The 13,606-nt window shown below is 37.8% G+C and overlaps 1 protein-coding gene across 1 annotated transcript in view; it reads left to right on the forward strand.

Annotated features, from left to right (window-relative positions):
- The window catches only part of scel (sciellin), a 94,683-nt gene that overhangs the window by 61,355 nt on the left and 19,722 nt on the right, over positions 1 to 13,606 (forward strand). The window contains exons 15-24 of the mRNA XM_039746316.1: positions 2,678 to 2,755; positions 2,978 to 3,055; positions 7,438 to 7,470; positions 9,783 to 9,851; positions 10,072 to 10,140; positions 10,252 to 10,326; positions 11,123 to 11,191; positions 11,536 to 11,589; positions 12,981 to 13,013; positions 13,530 to 13,595. Coding sequence (XP_039602250.1) covers positions 2,678 to 2,755; positions 2,978 to 3,055; positions 7,438 to 7,470; positions 9,783 to 9,851; positions 10,072 to 10,140; positions 10,252 to 10,326; positions 11,123 to 11,191; positions 11,536 to 11,589; positions 12,981 to 13,013; positions 13,530 to 13,595 — 624 coding nt within the window. The remainder of the gene's footprint in view (positions 1 to 2,677; positions 2,756 to 2,977; positions 3,056 to 7,437; positions 7,471 to 9,782; positions 9,852 to 10,071; positions 10,141 to 10,251; positions 10,327 to 11,122; positions 11,192 to 11,535; positions 11,590 to 12,980; positions 13,014 to 13,529; positions 13,596 to 13,606) is intronic.

Genomic DNA, 13,606 nt, shown 5'->3' on the forward strand with positions numbered 1-13,606 from the left:
AGGTCACCTTCTGTTAAATGGCTTCAGTCATTATAGCAGAATACAGTTATAGTATAGCAGTTCATCTCCTGTTTGAGTTTTTAAGGTTTTGATAAACCACCTTGCAGTAGGAAGTGCTGCTGCCTAGCAGTTAGGAGATCTGGGTTCGTTTCCCAGGTCATCCCTGTGTGGAGTCTGCATGTTATCCCCGTGTCTGCGTGGGTTTCCTCCCACAGTCCAAAGACATGCAGGTTAGGTGCATTGGTAAATCCAAATTGTCCCTAGTGTGTGCTTGGGTGTTTGTGTGTGTGTGCGTGCCCTGCGGTGGGCTGGCGCCCCGTCCGGGGTTTGTTTCTTGACTTGCACCCTGTGTTGGCTGGGATTGGCTCCAGCAGACCCCTGTGACCCTGTAGTTAGGATATAGTGGGTTGGATAATGGATAGATGGATAAAGCACCTAAGGTTTTTAAATTGGTTCTATTTGTATGCATTGCCAAAGTACGTGCTGCTGACGATTAATTTAATTTACATTTGGAAATGCAATAATAAGTCTTTATTATTGAAGAAGTTACTGAACTCCATTTATCTAGTAGATATTATAATTAATAAAGACATTATCACAGTGTGTGTAACCATGAAATGTTGCTCCTGGAATATCCAAAACTCCACCTACAGTATATTCTGAACCTGCTTAATCAGGTTTGAGCCTCATGATTATTCAGAGTGGGCAGCATCAGGCACAGGTCAGAATCCAACAGCAAACCAAGCATTACTTCATTATATATATTGCATTATGTGAAGAAAGCCATGTCAGCATGAGGACATCATCTGAACTCAATACCCAAGGTAGACATTGGACTGAGGTGACTGCATACAGTGCATTATATTGCCACTTACCTTAATTATCACCATTCGTTAAATCGTTTAGCAAGTTTGATCTTTTTTGATACACCTACTGTACTTGAAATGAATGGTATAGAATATTAATTTATAGACATTACAGAATTACGAGTGTTGGTCACTAGGCCCTCTTTCTTTCTTTCTTTCTTTTTTAAAAGTGACAGAATTCCTTTCAAAAAAACATTAAGAAAACAACATTAAAAATTAGGTTGCTGTACATTTATTTGTAATATAATTGTTATGCATATGTTTTATATAAATTAATGTTAATTGGCATTAAGTACTGCAAATGACCTGATGTTGCACTTATATTTATATATACAGTACTTGAGAAGGACACCTTAGGGTATCCTCTAATTTGATATTCTCTTTATAGTTTAGCCTCCTACTAAGTATTTCTCTTTGCTCCCTGCCAGCCTTTGGAACACCAACTTGTTCTCTAAGTACTTTCAGAAGAATTTGACCTGCTCCCTTTCTTATTATTTCATACGATGTATGTCGTCATTGGCTATTAGTTACACACAAATAGCCCAATAGGTGTCACCCTTAAAATGTTACATATGGGACCATTGCTATCGTATGTACACTTGAAAATGTAAAATTAGAGGTAGTAGAGTGTTTGCACAAATTAAAATAGTCACTGTATCATTACTGATGTAGTAATTGACAGCCTTCATGTGCAATAAAATCACAAGCTTTGCCATGGGGTGCACAAATGTAGATCTTTTCAGACTATGACTGAATGTCATTTTGTAAGTTGTAGTAACTATTGGTTCACTTTTAATAGTAGTATATCTTGTATATTTTTCTAGTTAGCTTGTGAGGAATATAAAAAAAAAACTCTCTGGCTGTCTTTTCTCTTAAATGTTGCCTGTCTTCATTAGTCTATGTTCATTATTACAGGTAACTTTTGAAATTACCCAGCAATGTTCGACTATAAGAATAATAGTTAAAACAAAAGTGATATTGTTTATTGTATGCACTTTCTCTTCATCAGTCATCAAACGTCTGATAAATAGCATCGTATAAGGTGATCATGGGTTTTCATCTCGTGTCCTCTCCTGCGTGGAGTTTGCAAAGCTCTTTGAGTAGTGAGAAAAGCACAATATAAATATAAAGAATTATTATTATTAATTGGTAAAAATGAACATATTTTATTTTCTGGAAATTCTCAGCCACCTCTCAAACTTGGCACACAAAACATTTTAAGTTCAGCTCCTGGAAGCTCTCGTAAGGTTCTGAGATGTAATTATTTATTTTCGGGATCCATTTTTTCTGATTGAATCATGAAATTTTGTTTTACACATTAAAATGAAATTGCATTACAAATGTTAATCCTAGTTATGCTAGGCCATTTTATTCTTTTTATAATGTTGTAATTAAAATTAATGACATCAGTGGGAAAGGAGACAACCCAAAATATTACCAAATGAACTACTTCCTTGAGATCTTACTTTAAAGGATTTTAGTACTCCAATTTCTAGAAGTGAGAGTTTGAGAAAAGAATTGGTGCAGTAGTTAGCGTATTTGTCCTACTCTTGGGCTGAATGACTGAGTCTGTTTGCTGACTGTCTGTGAAGGCGCTCATGGAAGAAGCCTTCTTGTGCTCTTCTGATTATCATTCCATATGAGAAGCTTTTTTGCTACACTGTATTGCTTATCTGTGTCATTCTTATTTTTCTCAATTACTGTATATTTGTCATCTGAATTAGTATTAATAATAATGTTAACTATTGTTATGTTTTAACATGTGTCGCTAATTTTAACATGACTTCACTAATCCTCTCTTAAAATTAAAGAAAAGTGCCTCCAGTTTCCTCTGCTAAAACCAGTGAACTTATTGATGTATCCATGACCTCTCCAAGTTTGGAGAAGGGGTAAGGCCTGTTCTTCACTTATGATCTTTTACTAGATATTCATTTCACATTGTTTAATCAAATGCATGTAGTAGTCATTTAAACCTTCTAATTTTAGCAATGGATGTTGATATTTATTAATAGCAAACTGTTTAATGTGAAACCTTCCTTAACAGCCTAACTCTCTTCTGTTACACTAATTTACTAATAAGAGTTTCCATTAATATTTTTTCCTCTTTAAAGCAATACTGGCTCTGTTTTAAATACTAAAACAGTTGGTCCCGCTGTTCAGTCTGCAACCACAGAGAAGAGCACAAAAGGGTAAGATCTGGCTTTTAACAGGCTCTTGTGATATGCTGAATCATTCCTTTCTAAAGATAAGGCTCAAAGAACTTGGGGGGAATCACACGGTCTCTGCAATAAGATAATAAAACGGAGTGTTGGTGAATTTGTTTTTCTTTTGACTACAAGCTGCTTTGGTGTGGTTCGGGAAAATAAACATGACTTCCTCTGTAAGCGTGCCAGTACAGAGAACAGAAATCTTATTTATGGGATATGTTTGCTATGAAGCCAATGTCTTTAATAACTCATGTGCCTTTAGGCATTTAGATTGTTTACCATTGCAAAAATCATTACTATATAATTAAAGAACCATATTAGAAATGTGGCAATTGACACTACATGCATGAGATTGGTGAATGCAGCATGGTAAGCATGATACTTTGTGGCAAAGCATGGGGTAATCACAGGAGCAGGACATCCGTAAAGCATGACAAATGCATGATAAAATGTAGTACTGCTTGACAGAGGCATGTTGGACGTGTGACAGAGGCCCGGCCTGAAGGGTGTTATTAAAGTTTGTCCAAAACGTATCAAAGGACTCAGAGAAGCCTGAAGAAATGTGGTAAGGATTAAATATTAAACACTGCCAGATTGACCGTACAGTATTGCAACTATTTCAGGTTGTATGGTGGACCATTACCTGACTATCCATTTCATTTACCTCGGTGGTCCAGAGTCTATCCTTGAGTGGAAGGCAGCAATCATCCGTCTATATAGCACACTCACTCATGCGCATGGACAATTTAGAGTTTTCAATTCAGATAATATTTTGAGGATATATGGAAAATTACGATTATTTCTCCACTGCTGACTCTCAGTGTATTATGTAATATAATACAGAGTCATCATTGTGTTGGCATACAATAATCTCCTGTTCCTACACTAAACATAACAGAACGGAGCTTAAACTGGTATTAGGTAATGTCAGGGAATTTAGCTCTTCTTCAGGAACAGAATTTCACTGCAAGTGGCACAGTGTTTAGTACTACCATTACAGAGCAAATGCAATGTCATTCACTTTTTCATTCTTTCTTGAGATAATGGAAACATTTTCTTGAGGAAATGCAATATCATTAGTTTTTGAACTTTGAGGTTTTTTTTATTGTTTTCTTGAGATAGCAGAAAAATTCTTTTGTGATATTTAACTTTTGCTCCTGGCAAGCTTGCAAACCCGTGTGGACAACTTAACAACTGATAACAACAATGAGAGCAGCTGATGAAATCACATAGAGATGTATTTCTACTAGAAGTGTAATTGTGTTGTGTTTGTTATTGCATGTTTGCTTTGTGCCAAACTGGTACAGCTAATGTAGGCCCATTTTCATTACTGAGATCTGATCTGACTATTTTTGGGTAGCCCCTTTAGTGCCCCGACCCTCACTAGCACCACTAATGAAGTAAGTTGTAATAACTCCAGATTTACCGTTAGTGATGTACATTTGCATCCAGATGATATGACGTAAGAAGCCATTGATGCATCCATTTACTGTGATGCGAAAGAGTGTGAGTGTAACATAGCTACCCAAATGCCAAATGTAATTTGGTCCCATTCTTCAGAGTCTCCTACATCTTTTTTGCAGAATGCCCTCTGGGTCAAGACATGAATGTACTTCATACACAAACTCTCTAGTGACCTACAATCCAGTCATTGTATGATATCTAATAAGTTAAACATTAAGCTATATGTTTATGCTTGGGAAACATTTAGATTTTCTCGAGATCTTGAGAAAATTATTGTATTAGTTTGAGAAAACAACAAAAGAAGTAATAATACTTCATGTCCTCTCTTGACTTCCATTGGAAGGACTTTAATTTAACTGTGTAATGCATCCACTCTTCTTGTTTCTGCGTGTAGTTTTTTTTGAGCATTCCAGTTTCCCTCTCATATCTCAAAAATTTCCAAGTTAATTTAAATTGTGACTCTAAGTTGCCCAGTTCAGGGCAAATGTGCCCTGCGATGGACTGGTGGTCTTGAATCCAATGCACCCTGAATAGGATGCTACTTCCTGTGATCTTACAATAGAAAACTGGTCACAGAAAATGAGGAGATGGGTAGAAAGATCTGCAAGAGGCACAAATGTCACAGTACATTTCAAACCGGGTACTTAACCCTCTGAGAATGTGTGTTTTCAAGCAATTTTGCATAATATGCAATCTCGTATTTCAATATGACATTTATAAAGTGTCAAACTGATTCCACAAATAAAAAATTCATTTCAGAGATTGTCACTAAATTGATTTTTTGTGTTCTAGTACATATTGAGTAGACATGGCCAAAAAGGGCAAAGAAATCACATTCAAGTGTCTTGTTATCCAAATGTGAAAGAAAGATACGTAAGGTGAAACTATTTGGCCTACACAAGACTGTCCAGATTGTGTTCTGACCTGTAAGCTGTACATCAGTCGCACTGACTGAGAAGGAAGTGCCAGGGCAAAACTCCAGAAGAAGACCATTCAGGTCATCACGTTTCTAGTAATCTGGACATGACCCACTGAAAAGGTCCAGGATTTTCTCTTCTAGGACTCGTATAGAATACACTCTGTCAATTCCATGATTTCTTAACTAATACCCACAAAATATTTCTATTGAGTGTGTAACAGTGTAAAATATAAACAGAGTCTTTCATTATCACAGGAAGGAACACAGTAGCACTTTCATACTGTTTTGATAGCCCATGACTTTCCACTGGCCACAGCTTATTCACTTCTACAGAACTTACGTGAGGCTGTGCCGCAGTGCTTCATCTTCTAGAAGTTTTCATATATACATTTGTTTGGATCAAACAAGTTAAAATTTGATTATTCCTGTTGACTTCCTAAAGCAGGGATGTCGAACCGCAGTGGCTGCAGGTTTTCATCTTAACTATTTTCTTAATCAATGATCAGTTTTCACTGCTAATTAACTTCTTTTCCCTTGATTTTAATAGCCCTTTTTTAAGGATTCAGTCCTCTGAATTGATACTTTTCTTTGTTAAATGACAGCCAAACACAAATGAAACGTGAAATGAGCCAACAGATGACCAGCTAAATTGGGGTTTCAAACTCCAACCAATTTTACTCCAACCACTTGTTTAATGAGAAGCTGATTGTTGCTGTTAAATAAAACCCGTTATTTAATTCCATGGTTTGTTGCTGCTCTCATTTTGCCGCAGCAGACATTTCCAAAACTGTTCATTTTCTGTTTTTCCTAAGAACACTGTCAAAATGTTTCGATGACCTGAGAGATCAACCTTACCGAGATCATCACCTTTCTTTATATTCAGATACTATGAGATGGGCACAGATGAGCTGGTCATGTAGTGGCTTGTTTTGTGTCTCATTATTGTTTGGCTGCCAATTAAGGAAAACGAAACAACTAAGGGGTCTCAGTCAAGTTAATTAAAACTAGATAGTCGACGCCCGACGTACCATACGGCGGTGTAAGAATAGGTATGGAAAATGGTGCATTGCCTTTGTCAACCATTTGTGTCAAGAAATAACCCACTGATAGGAAGAGGCAGTTGCCGGATACTGGAATACAGATGACGTTGTACAAAAACCCATCGACAGAACTGTCGTTCATTTTATAACAAAGGCTTAGGAAACAACCATCGCAGTATAACGAAAATAGCAAGGAGCGAAACCAATGCCAATGGTCGAGAGAGTACCTTCCTGTAGCTGGCTACGGAAAAGACTCCCAGGTGCACACATGGCTGAAGTGAAAGGTCATGCGGTCAGGCTAAATATAGGGCGATGACGTGACACCAATGGGGTCATGAGAGAGGAGCGGGGAACGCTGTAGTCTGAAGGAGGAATAGGACTCGAGAAAAGCGGTGTGGGGGTGTATGGGAGGCCGTAGGCAGCGTGGGGAAGTGTTTGGAAGAGGATGAATAGGAATCGAGAAATGCAGTGTGGGCTGCGTGTGGGAGGGACCGGTTTTGAAGAGGAAGCAGGATAAACCAGAAGAGAAATATATATATATATATATATATATATATATATATATATATATATATATATATATATATATATATATATATATATATATAAGGCAAAAGAAGTTAATTATCAGCAAATACTGGTCACTAATTAAGAAGATGGTTAGAGTGAAAATCTGCAGGCAGTGTTCTGAGTCTGACACCCGTGTTCTAAGGGAAAAAGTCTCACCATTTTTATGAACTTCCCAGCATCTTAGTGTTTAATCCACATAACCCATTTCATCAAACCACGTTATTGGGCCCAAATCAGTATTTATTATTCATTCAATCCAAACTCAGACTTGGTAAGAACTATTTAAAAGTTAATATCAGATGACATCTTAATCCAGTTTTACATTTGTGGACTAATATTCTGATTGTGGAATCAATTTGTTTATGTTTCAGAACTTGGGAGCCAGTAAAAGCACCAGGCAGCAGGTAATGATCTTTGTTTGCAATATGAGAGTACATGTTTGCCATATTACGAGCATGTGCATAGTTCAATATCCATCCAGCTTTTCATTTTCAAGCCTACTTATTTTAATTCAGGATCACAGGGGGCTGGAGGTGATCTCAGCTGCTGGCTCAAGGCATGAAGAAACTTTACATTCTGCATCAACATTTCTAAACAGATCAGATCATATTACTTTTCCCAGTCACTTCTTTTGTAAAGAAGGATGTGGAAGTCTTCATCCTTATTAACATTGGTATTCAGGACATCCAGAGGTTAGGACTTATAATGTCACTAAAGAAAGGATGTAAAGATCAAGGGTCATGCACTTTCTGATTATCAGAGATAATTGAATAGAAACCTAAAAACTTTGAGTGGGTCTGTATAGTCATAGTTTTTTTATTTATTCTTTATTTAGTGATTTGGCTTTACATTATGAGCTATCTTGAATTTTGGTGGGTTATCTCTTGATCTTTAGGAAACCTAACCTTAACTGCAGCTGACTTCCCCTTAGTTTCAGCCACTTTATTGATGAAGAAGGTTCATGTGAACTTTTATGGGAGATGGTATACTCAGAGCAGTGCTTCACAACATTTATATTTGTATTTTTCTTCATGTTTACTATTTTCCCCTATCCTTTTTGATTGTGCTGGTCTTATTTTCTGTTTTTCATTTTACCCAGGTCCCTTACCCTTTATTGCTTTTTATGGTTAGAGAGATGAGCCCCATGAGTGAATTGCTACCCACAGATGATGACCATTAGGGCCACATCTTTCTGAGAGATCTATTTAAGACACCCGCTGGTTACAGCTACTGGCCAAATGCTGTGGCATTATCTATCATTTTGTGCTTTGTTCTTCTGCTTCCTTTGTACTCTGTTGTAAAATGTTTAGTGTGCTTAGAATGTTTAGTTGGGTATTTTTGGCTTTTCAGTTTATTTTTTGATCTACGGCTCAGGTCAGGTTGATGAGCATGCACTGGTACAGCGCATTGCCACAGACACGCTGTCCAGTCCCAACCTCCAGGAATGACCCTCCATTTGCTGCAGCCAAGTGTTCCGTGGGGGTCCCCTTGGCCTGGTCCAGCCACTTGAGTCCTCAACAATGAGGATCCTGTGAGCCGAATCACTCTCTGGAAATCTCGTCACATGGCTGTAGTGCCATAACTGACGCTCCCTCACAATGCAGGTAATGGGCCTCATTCAGGACTCTGTTAGCAACCCAAAGTAAAACCAGAGGTTTCCAATGATTCTCTGAAGAGGGACAGTACCAATGGAGTCCAGTCTTCGTCTCAGGTCACTGGATAGCATCCATGTCTCGCAACCATATAGCAAGACAGGAAGCACCAGGACTCTAAAGACTTGGACCTTCATCCTTTAGCATAGATATTGGGAGCGCCACACACCCTTGCCCAGCGATCTAATGACCGCCGCATGCGATTCCAATCTGTCTACTGACTTCACAGGAAGAGTCACCAGAGACATGAATGTCATTACCGAGGTAAGTAAACCTCTCGTTGAGGTTGACATCCCCTCCGCAGACAGACACACTACTGATGGCTGTGCCCAAGAGGTCTTGTTTTTTTATCCAGGACACTCACAAGCCCAGACACTCAGACTTCTCGCTTAGTCTGTCAAGAGTTCCAATCAGAGCCTCCATTGACTCTGCAAAGATCACAGCATTGTCGGTAAAGTCAAGATTAGTGAATCTTTCTTCAACAACAGATGCCTCACAGCCGTTGGACCCCACGACCTTGCCCAAAACCCAGTCCATACAACCATTGAACAGAGTAGGAGCAAGAACACACCCTTGACGAACCCCAGAATCAACTGGGATAAACACAGAGGTTCTGTCTCCACTCTGCACAGCATTCACAGTACCAGTGTACAGGCTGGGCCATGATATCCAGCAATTTCTGGGGGATCCTGCAAAGTCTCAGGATGCCCGACAGGCAAACTTGATCAAATGAGTCAAATGCTTTACTAAAATCGACAAAGGCTGCAAAGAAACTCTGCATTTGTGCTTGATGAGAACCATCAGTGCCAGGACACGGATTTAAGGTGCAGTTCAGAAGGTGTTGGTTATAATTAATAAGGTGGGGTTTGGCATGACCAACACCTTCTGAACCTCACCATTTAAACCCCCACAACTTGCTACATATTGCCTTTGATTCCTATATTTGTAATCGTTTTCCTCTGATGATGACACCTGGTAGGTTGTCGAAAGCTTAGGAATAAAAAAACAATTTTAAGATACTGTATCTGCTTCATATTCTCCCTTTGTGGATCTCTCATTTTTAGAGATGTGGACATTGCAAAATCAGAATCTCCATCTAAGCCTTCTTCATCATCATCATCTTTTTCTGTCAAGTAAGAAACAAATATTTTATGAGTCAACAAAATAATTGTCTCAAATACGTGAAAGTAAAATTATAATTGAGTTCAAATGCATGTCAAAAATCCCAATTTACATAAGTTTTAAACTGCTAAGTGTGCAGGAATGTTGTTAATTATAAAGAAGTCTGTTTGCTAAAACCTAAAAATGCAACTCAGAACTTATACAAATTTTTTGTTTCTTTATTCTCTACAGAGACACTGAATTTATTAAACCAGAGATTCCAGAAAAATCACCAACTTCCACTATAATTTCTAAAGCCAGGTATGAATGAGATACAGTGAGATTTTCTGAGAGTATAAGTTTCCATTTAGAAAATCTCTGTGTTCTGTATGATAATAATAAAATAATAATAATATTCATTTTCATTTTTAGCGATCAAACTTATACAAAGTCGGATTCTTCACCAAAGTCCTCTCCATCATCTTCATCTTCATCTTCTTTGGCCAGGTAATTGTAAGAAATGCAAATGTTTAATAAGCATGGTGTGAGAACAGATATACTGTACATTAGCTTCAGTAAAAAAACACAACACTTAAAATGCATGTGTATATTTTATTTTATATAATACATATATATATACACAACCTCAAATCAGAAAAATTTGGGGTGGTACGGAAAATACAAATAAAAGAAAAACACAGCGACTATTAAATTTACTTTGACTTTTATTTCATTGCAGGCAAATATTTCATGTTTTGTCTGGTCAACTTCATTTCATTTTTTAATATACATCCATTCCAGCATTTCAGGCCTTCATATATCAGAATAATCTCCAGATACAGGTGTAAATAGCCACCTAAAACCAATTTAAATAAGACTTTTCCAGCTCTAAAGAAAAACATCAGAGACAAAAGCAAGTGCCATTCTCACTGTAATTAACAGATTTGGTGCCAGGGAACTACATCTCTTTTGCCTTCTTGGGTCGAATGACCTTATTTCTAGCCTGACTGTCTGTGACCTGATCCCAGAGGAGGTAGAACTTGGATCACTCTCTGGGGTATGTCCAGGCCTCTTCTCCTGGGAATGGCTCAGTGCTTCAGAAAAAGTAGAATTTTGTTAGCAACAGTGCACCCCTGGCCTCAGTGTGGTATCAACGTGCTTACCTGAGCATCTCCAGCAGTCCATATTCGCACATGCGTGATTGTAGATACACAGGAAAAGGATGTCACTGAGTGAAAATCTCCATCCTATCTTCATGTAGGGAGTGACACATGTTGGACACATTATTTTTTTTTCTTTTTAGAGACCTGGATTTTATTAAACCTGAACCCCCATCAAGGCCACCTGCATCTTCCAATTCTTCCTTGTCCAGGTAAATAACAATCAGTAGGTAGCGTAAGTTTCATTAAGGTTCAAATCATTCTCTTTGAAATGTAACATACTCAATTTCATTTATGAAAATTTATAATCAAATGTGTTTCTATAGTTCATTTCCCAAAAAACAAACAACCTCAATTTCATGCAGTGGCATTTTCCCTTTAGAAGCTCAGAGCTTTGCTTTGTTTAATTAAAGCCTGAGCTTGGGTGGGTTATGTGATTTGACAAGGAAACACACAGTGAGACTATCGGTGGCTTTTTTGCTTTAGGAAACACACTTTGTGCCAATGGACATGTTTACATTTTTTTCTATACTTTATCATTTTTGTTCTCCTTCAGAGATCTGAATTCTGCCATGAGGGCCCAGGTGTCATCCATGTCCACGGCGAACAGGTAAACGAACAAAATGTACCAAACAATATTACAGCTTGGAGTTTTTTATGTAAGCATTTCTTTTATGATTCATGATTATGATTATGATCATCTTGCCTGAAGAAGGGGCCTGAGTTGCCTCGAAAGCTTGCATATTGTAATCTTTTTCGTTAACCAATAAAAGGTGTCATTTTGCTTGACTTTTCTCTACATTCATAATGGCTAACACAGTACAACATCCTAGTACTTCATTTTATGAGTAGGCAAAGCTATTTAGAACAATGTATTGAAGGTCATGCTTGCATGCACAGAATAAAAAGCATCTGTCTTATTTTTTATTTTACATTTCTCTGCTGTCTTAACAACATGAGCTGCATGGAATTTAATTTAGTGAAGCTTATACAAGTAACACATACATACACACATACTTGACATAAACATTGTAGTGGTAAAAAAGCCTAATTAATAATAATTCTGTTTCACCACATTCAATAGCCTGCTATTGGCAACATTTATTGCTAAATTCAGAAAATAATCATGGGTAAATTAAAGATTTCTCAGCAGATGACTGTAGTAATACTTACTTGCTGAGACTTAGTTCCTCTTGTGCCATATTTATATATTTAAACAAAGCATTAAAACTGTGAGATGTCTGAGGAGCCCAGTTTTCCATACACAATGGAGTGAATTTTTTAAATACTTTGTGAAAGACATTTGCTTTTTAACTTTTTATTTATAGGTAACATTTGTACTCTTTAAAATAATGACCAGATCAATGTAAATTCTTTGCTTCAAATATGTATTTGTAGTGTTTCATTTTTCATAAAGCAATAACAACAGCACTACTACTACTACTACTACTACTACTACTACTAATAATAATAATAATAATAATAATAATAATGCTCCAACCAGACTAGCATCGAAGACACAGACATGGCAAATTAAATTAAACAATCAACACAAAAATATAACTGTATCTCTCAGCTCTGAATGCTTTACGAAATGGACTTACATTACGACTTGTGTTAAACCTTAGTAAAAATGATCCTCTGTTTTTCACTACAATGTGTGAGTCCAAAATGAAAGCAAAGTTTATTGTCACTATACTATATTGTAAACATGTCGTTCCTTTAAGATACCGCCATTTTTTACAACAATGCGATATCATCACAAAAAAGTTGAAAAAGTGTTTCCTCATCAATTCCAATGCAAACAGCAAACACTAACAATAAATGCCTGCACCGTGATGTGGCTCTGCCTGTCACCCCTGGCAATACCCTTTTACTGTGAAACATGAAATAAACTTGAATAAAAGTTCCTGCATGCTGTGCCTTTGTATATTGAATGTATTCTCTTTTGACATTTTTCATTTTCAGAGAAATTAATCCTGGAAATTTAATTTCTTTCAGCAAATCTGGACCAAGCACAACAACTACCATCCGGTAATTCTTCAAATGTACAATTGCAGTGATCAGAATCTGTAATGTTATACTTAGTGTAAAGTGTATTTTTATTTTGAAAGGGAGGTGGCCCCTTTTATAGCATCCGGATGTGCTCCAGGTGGGTTCTGGCAATCTTCCACCGACACACCCCAGTGTGGTGGAAGTGCCGGCTGTATTCCCGGAAGCACTCCGGGTGTCCCCATTCTTCTTCCCCCAGCCCTTCCGGGTGTGGCAGAAGTGCCAAGGTCCAGGGCTCCAAAGGCACGGAGGCGCCCCCTAGCTTCAAAGCTCTGTACCCATGGCCCCCAAAGGAACCAGGGCGGTCACCCCCACATGCCAAGGTCTGGGGAAGGCGTAAGCCCTCCTCCGGTCTTCCTAGGTGTCCCGGCCGGGTCGGCACCCCAGCCATCTCCGACACCTTTTACTTTGAAATGTGAAATAAACTTGAATAAAAGTTCCTGCATGCTTTGCCTTTGTATATTGAATGTATTCTCTTTTGAAATTTCTTGTTTTCAGAGAAAATAATTCAGGAAATTTGGATTCTTTCAGCAAATCTGGACCAGGCACAGCAACTACCCTCCGGTAATTCTTCA

This window comes from Polypterus senegalus, chromosome 2 (genome assembly GCF_016835505.1).
Source record: "Polypterus senegalus isolate Bchr_013 chromosome 2, ASM1683550v1, whole genome shotgun sequence".
Classification (NCBI taxonomy): Eukaryota; Metazoa; Chordata; class Cladistia; order Polypteriformes; family Polypteridae; genus Polypterus; species Polypterus senegalus.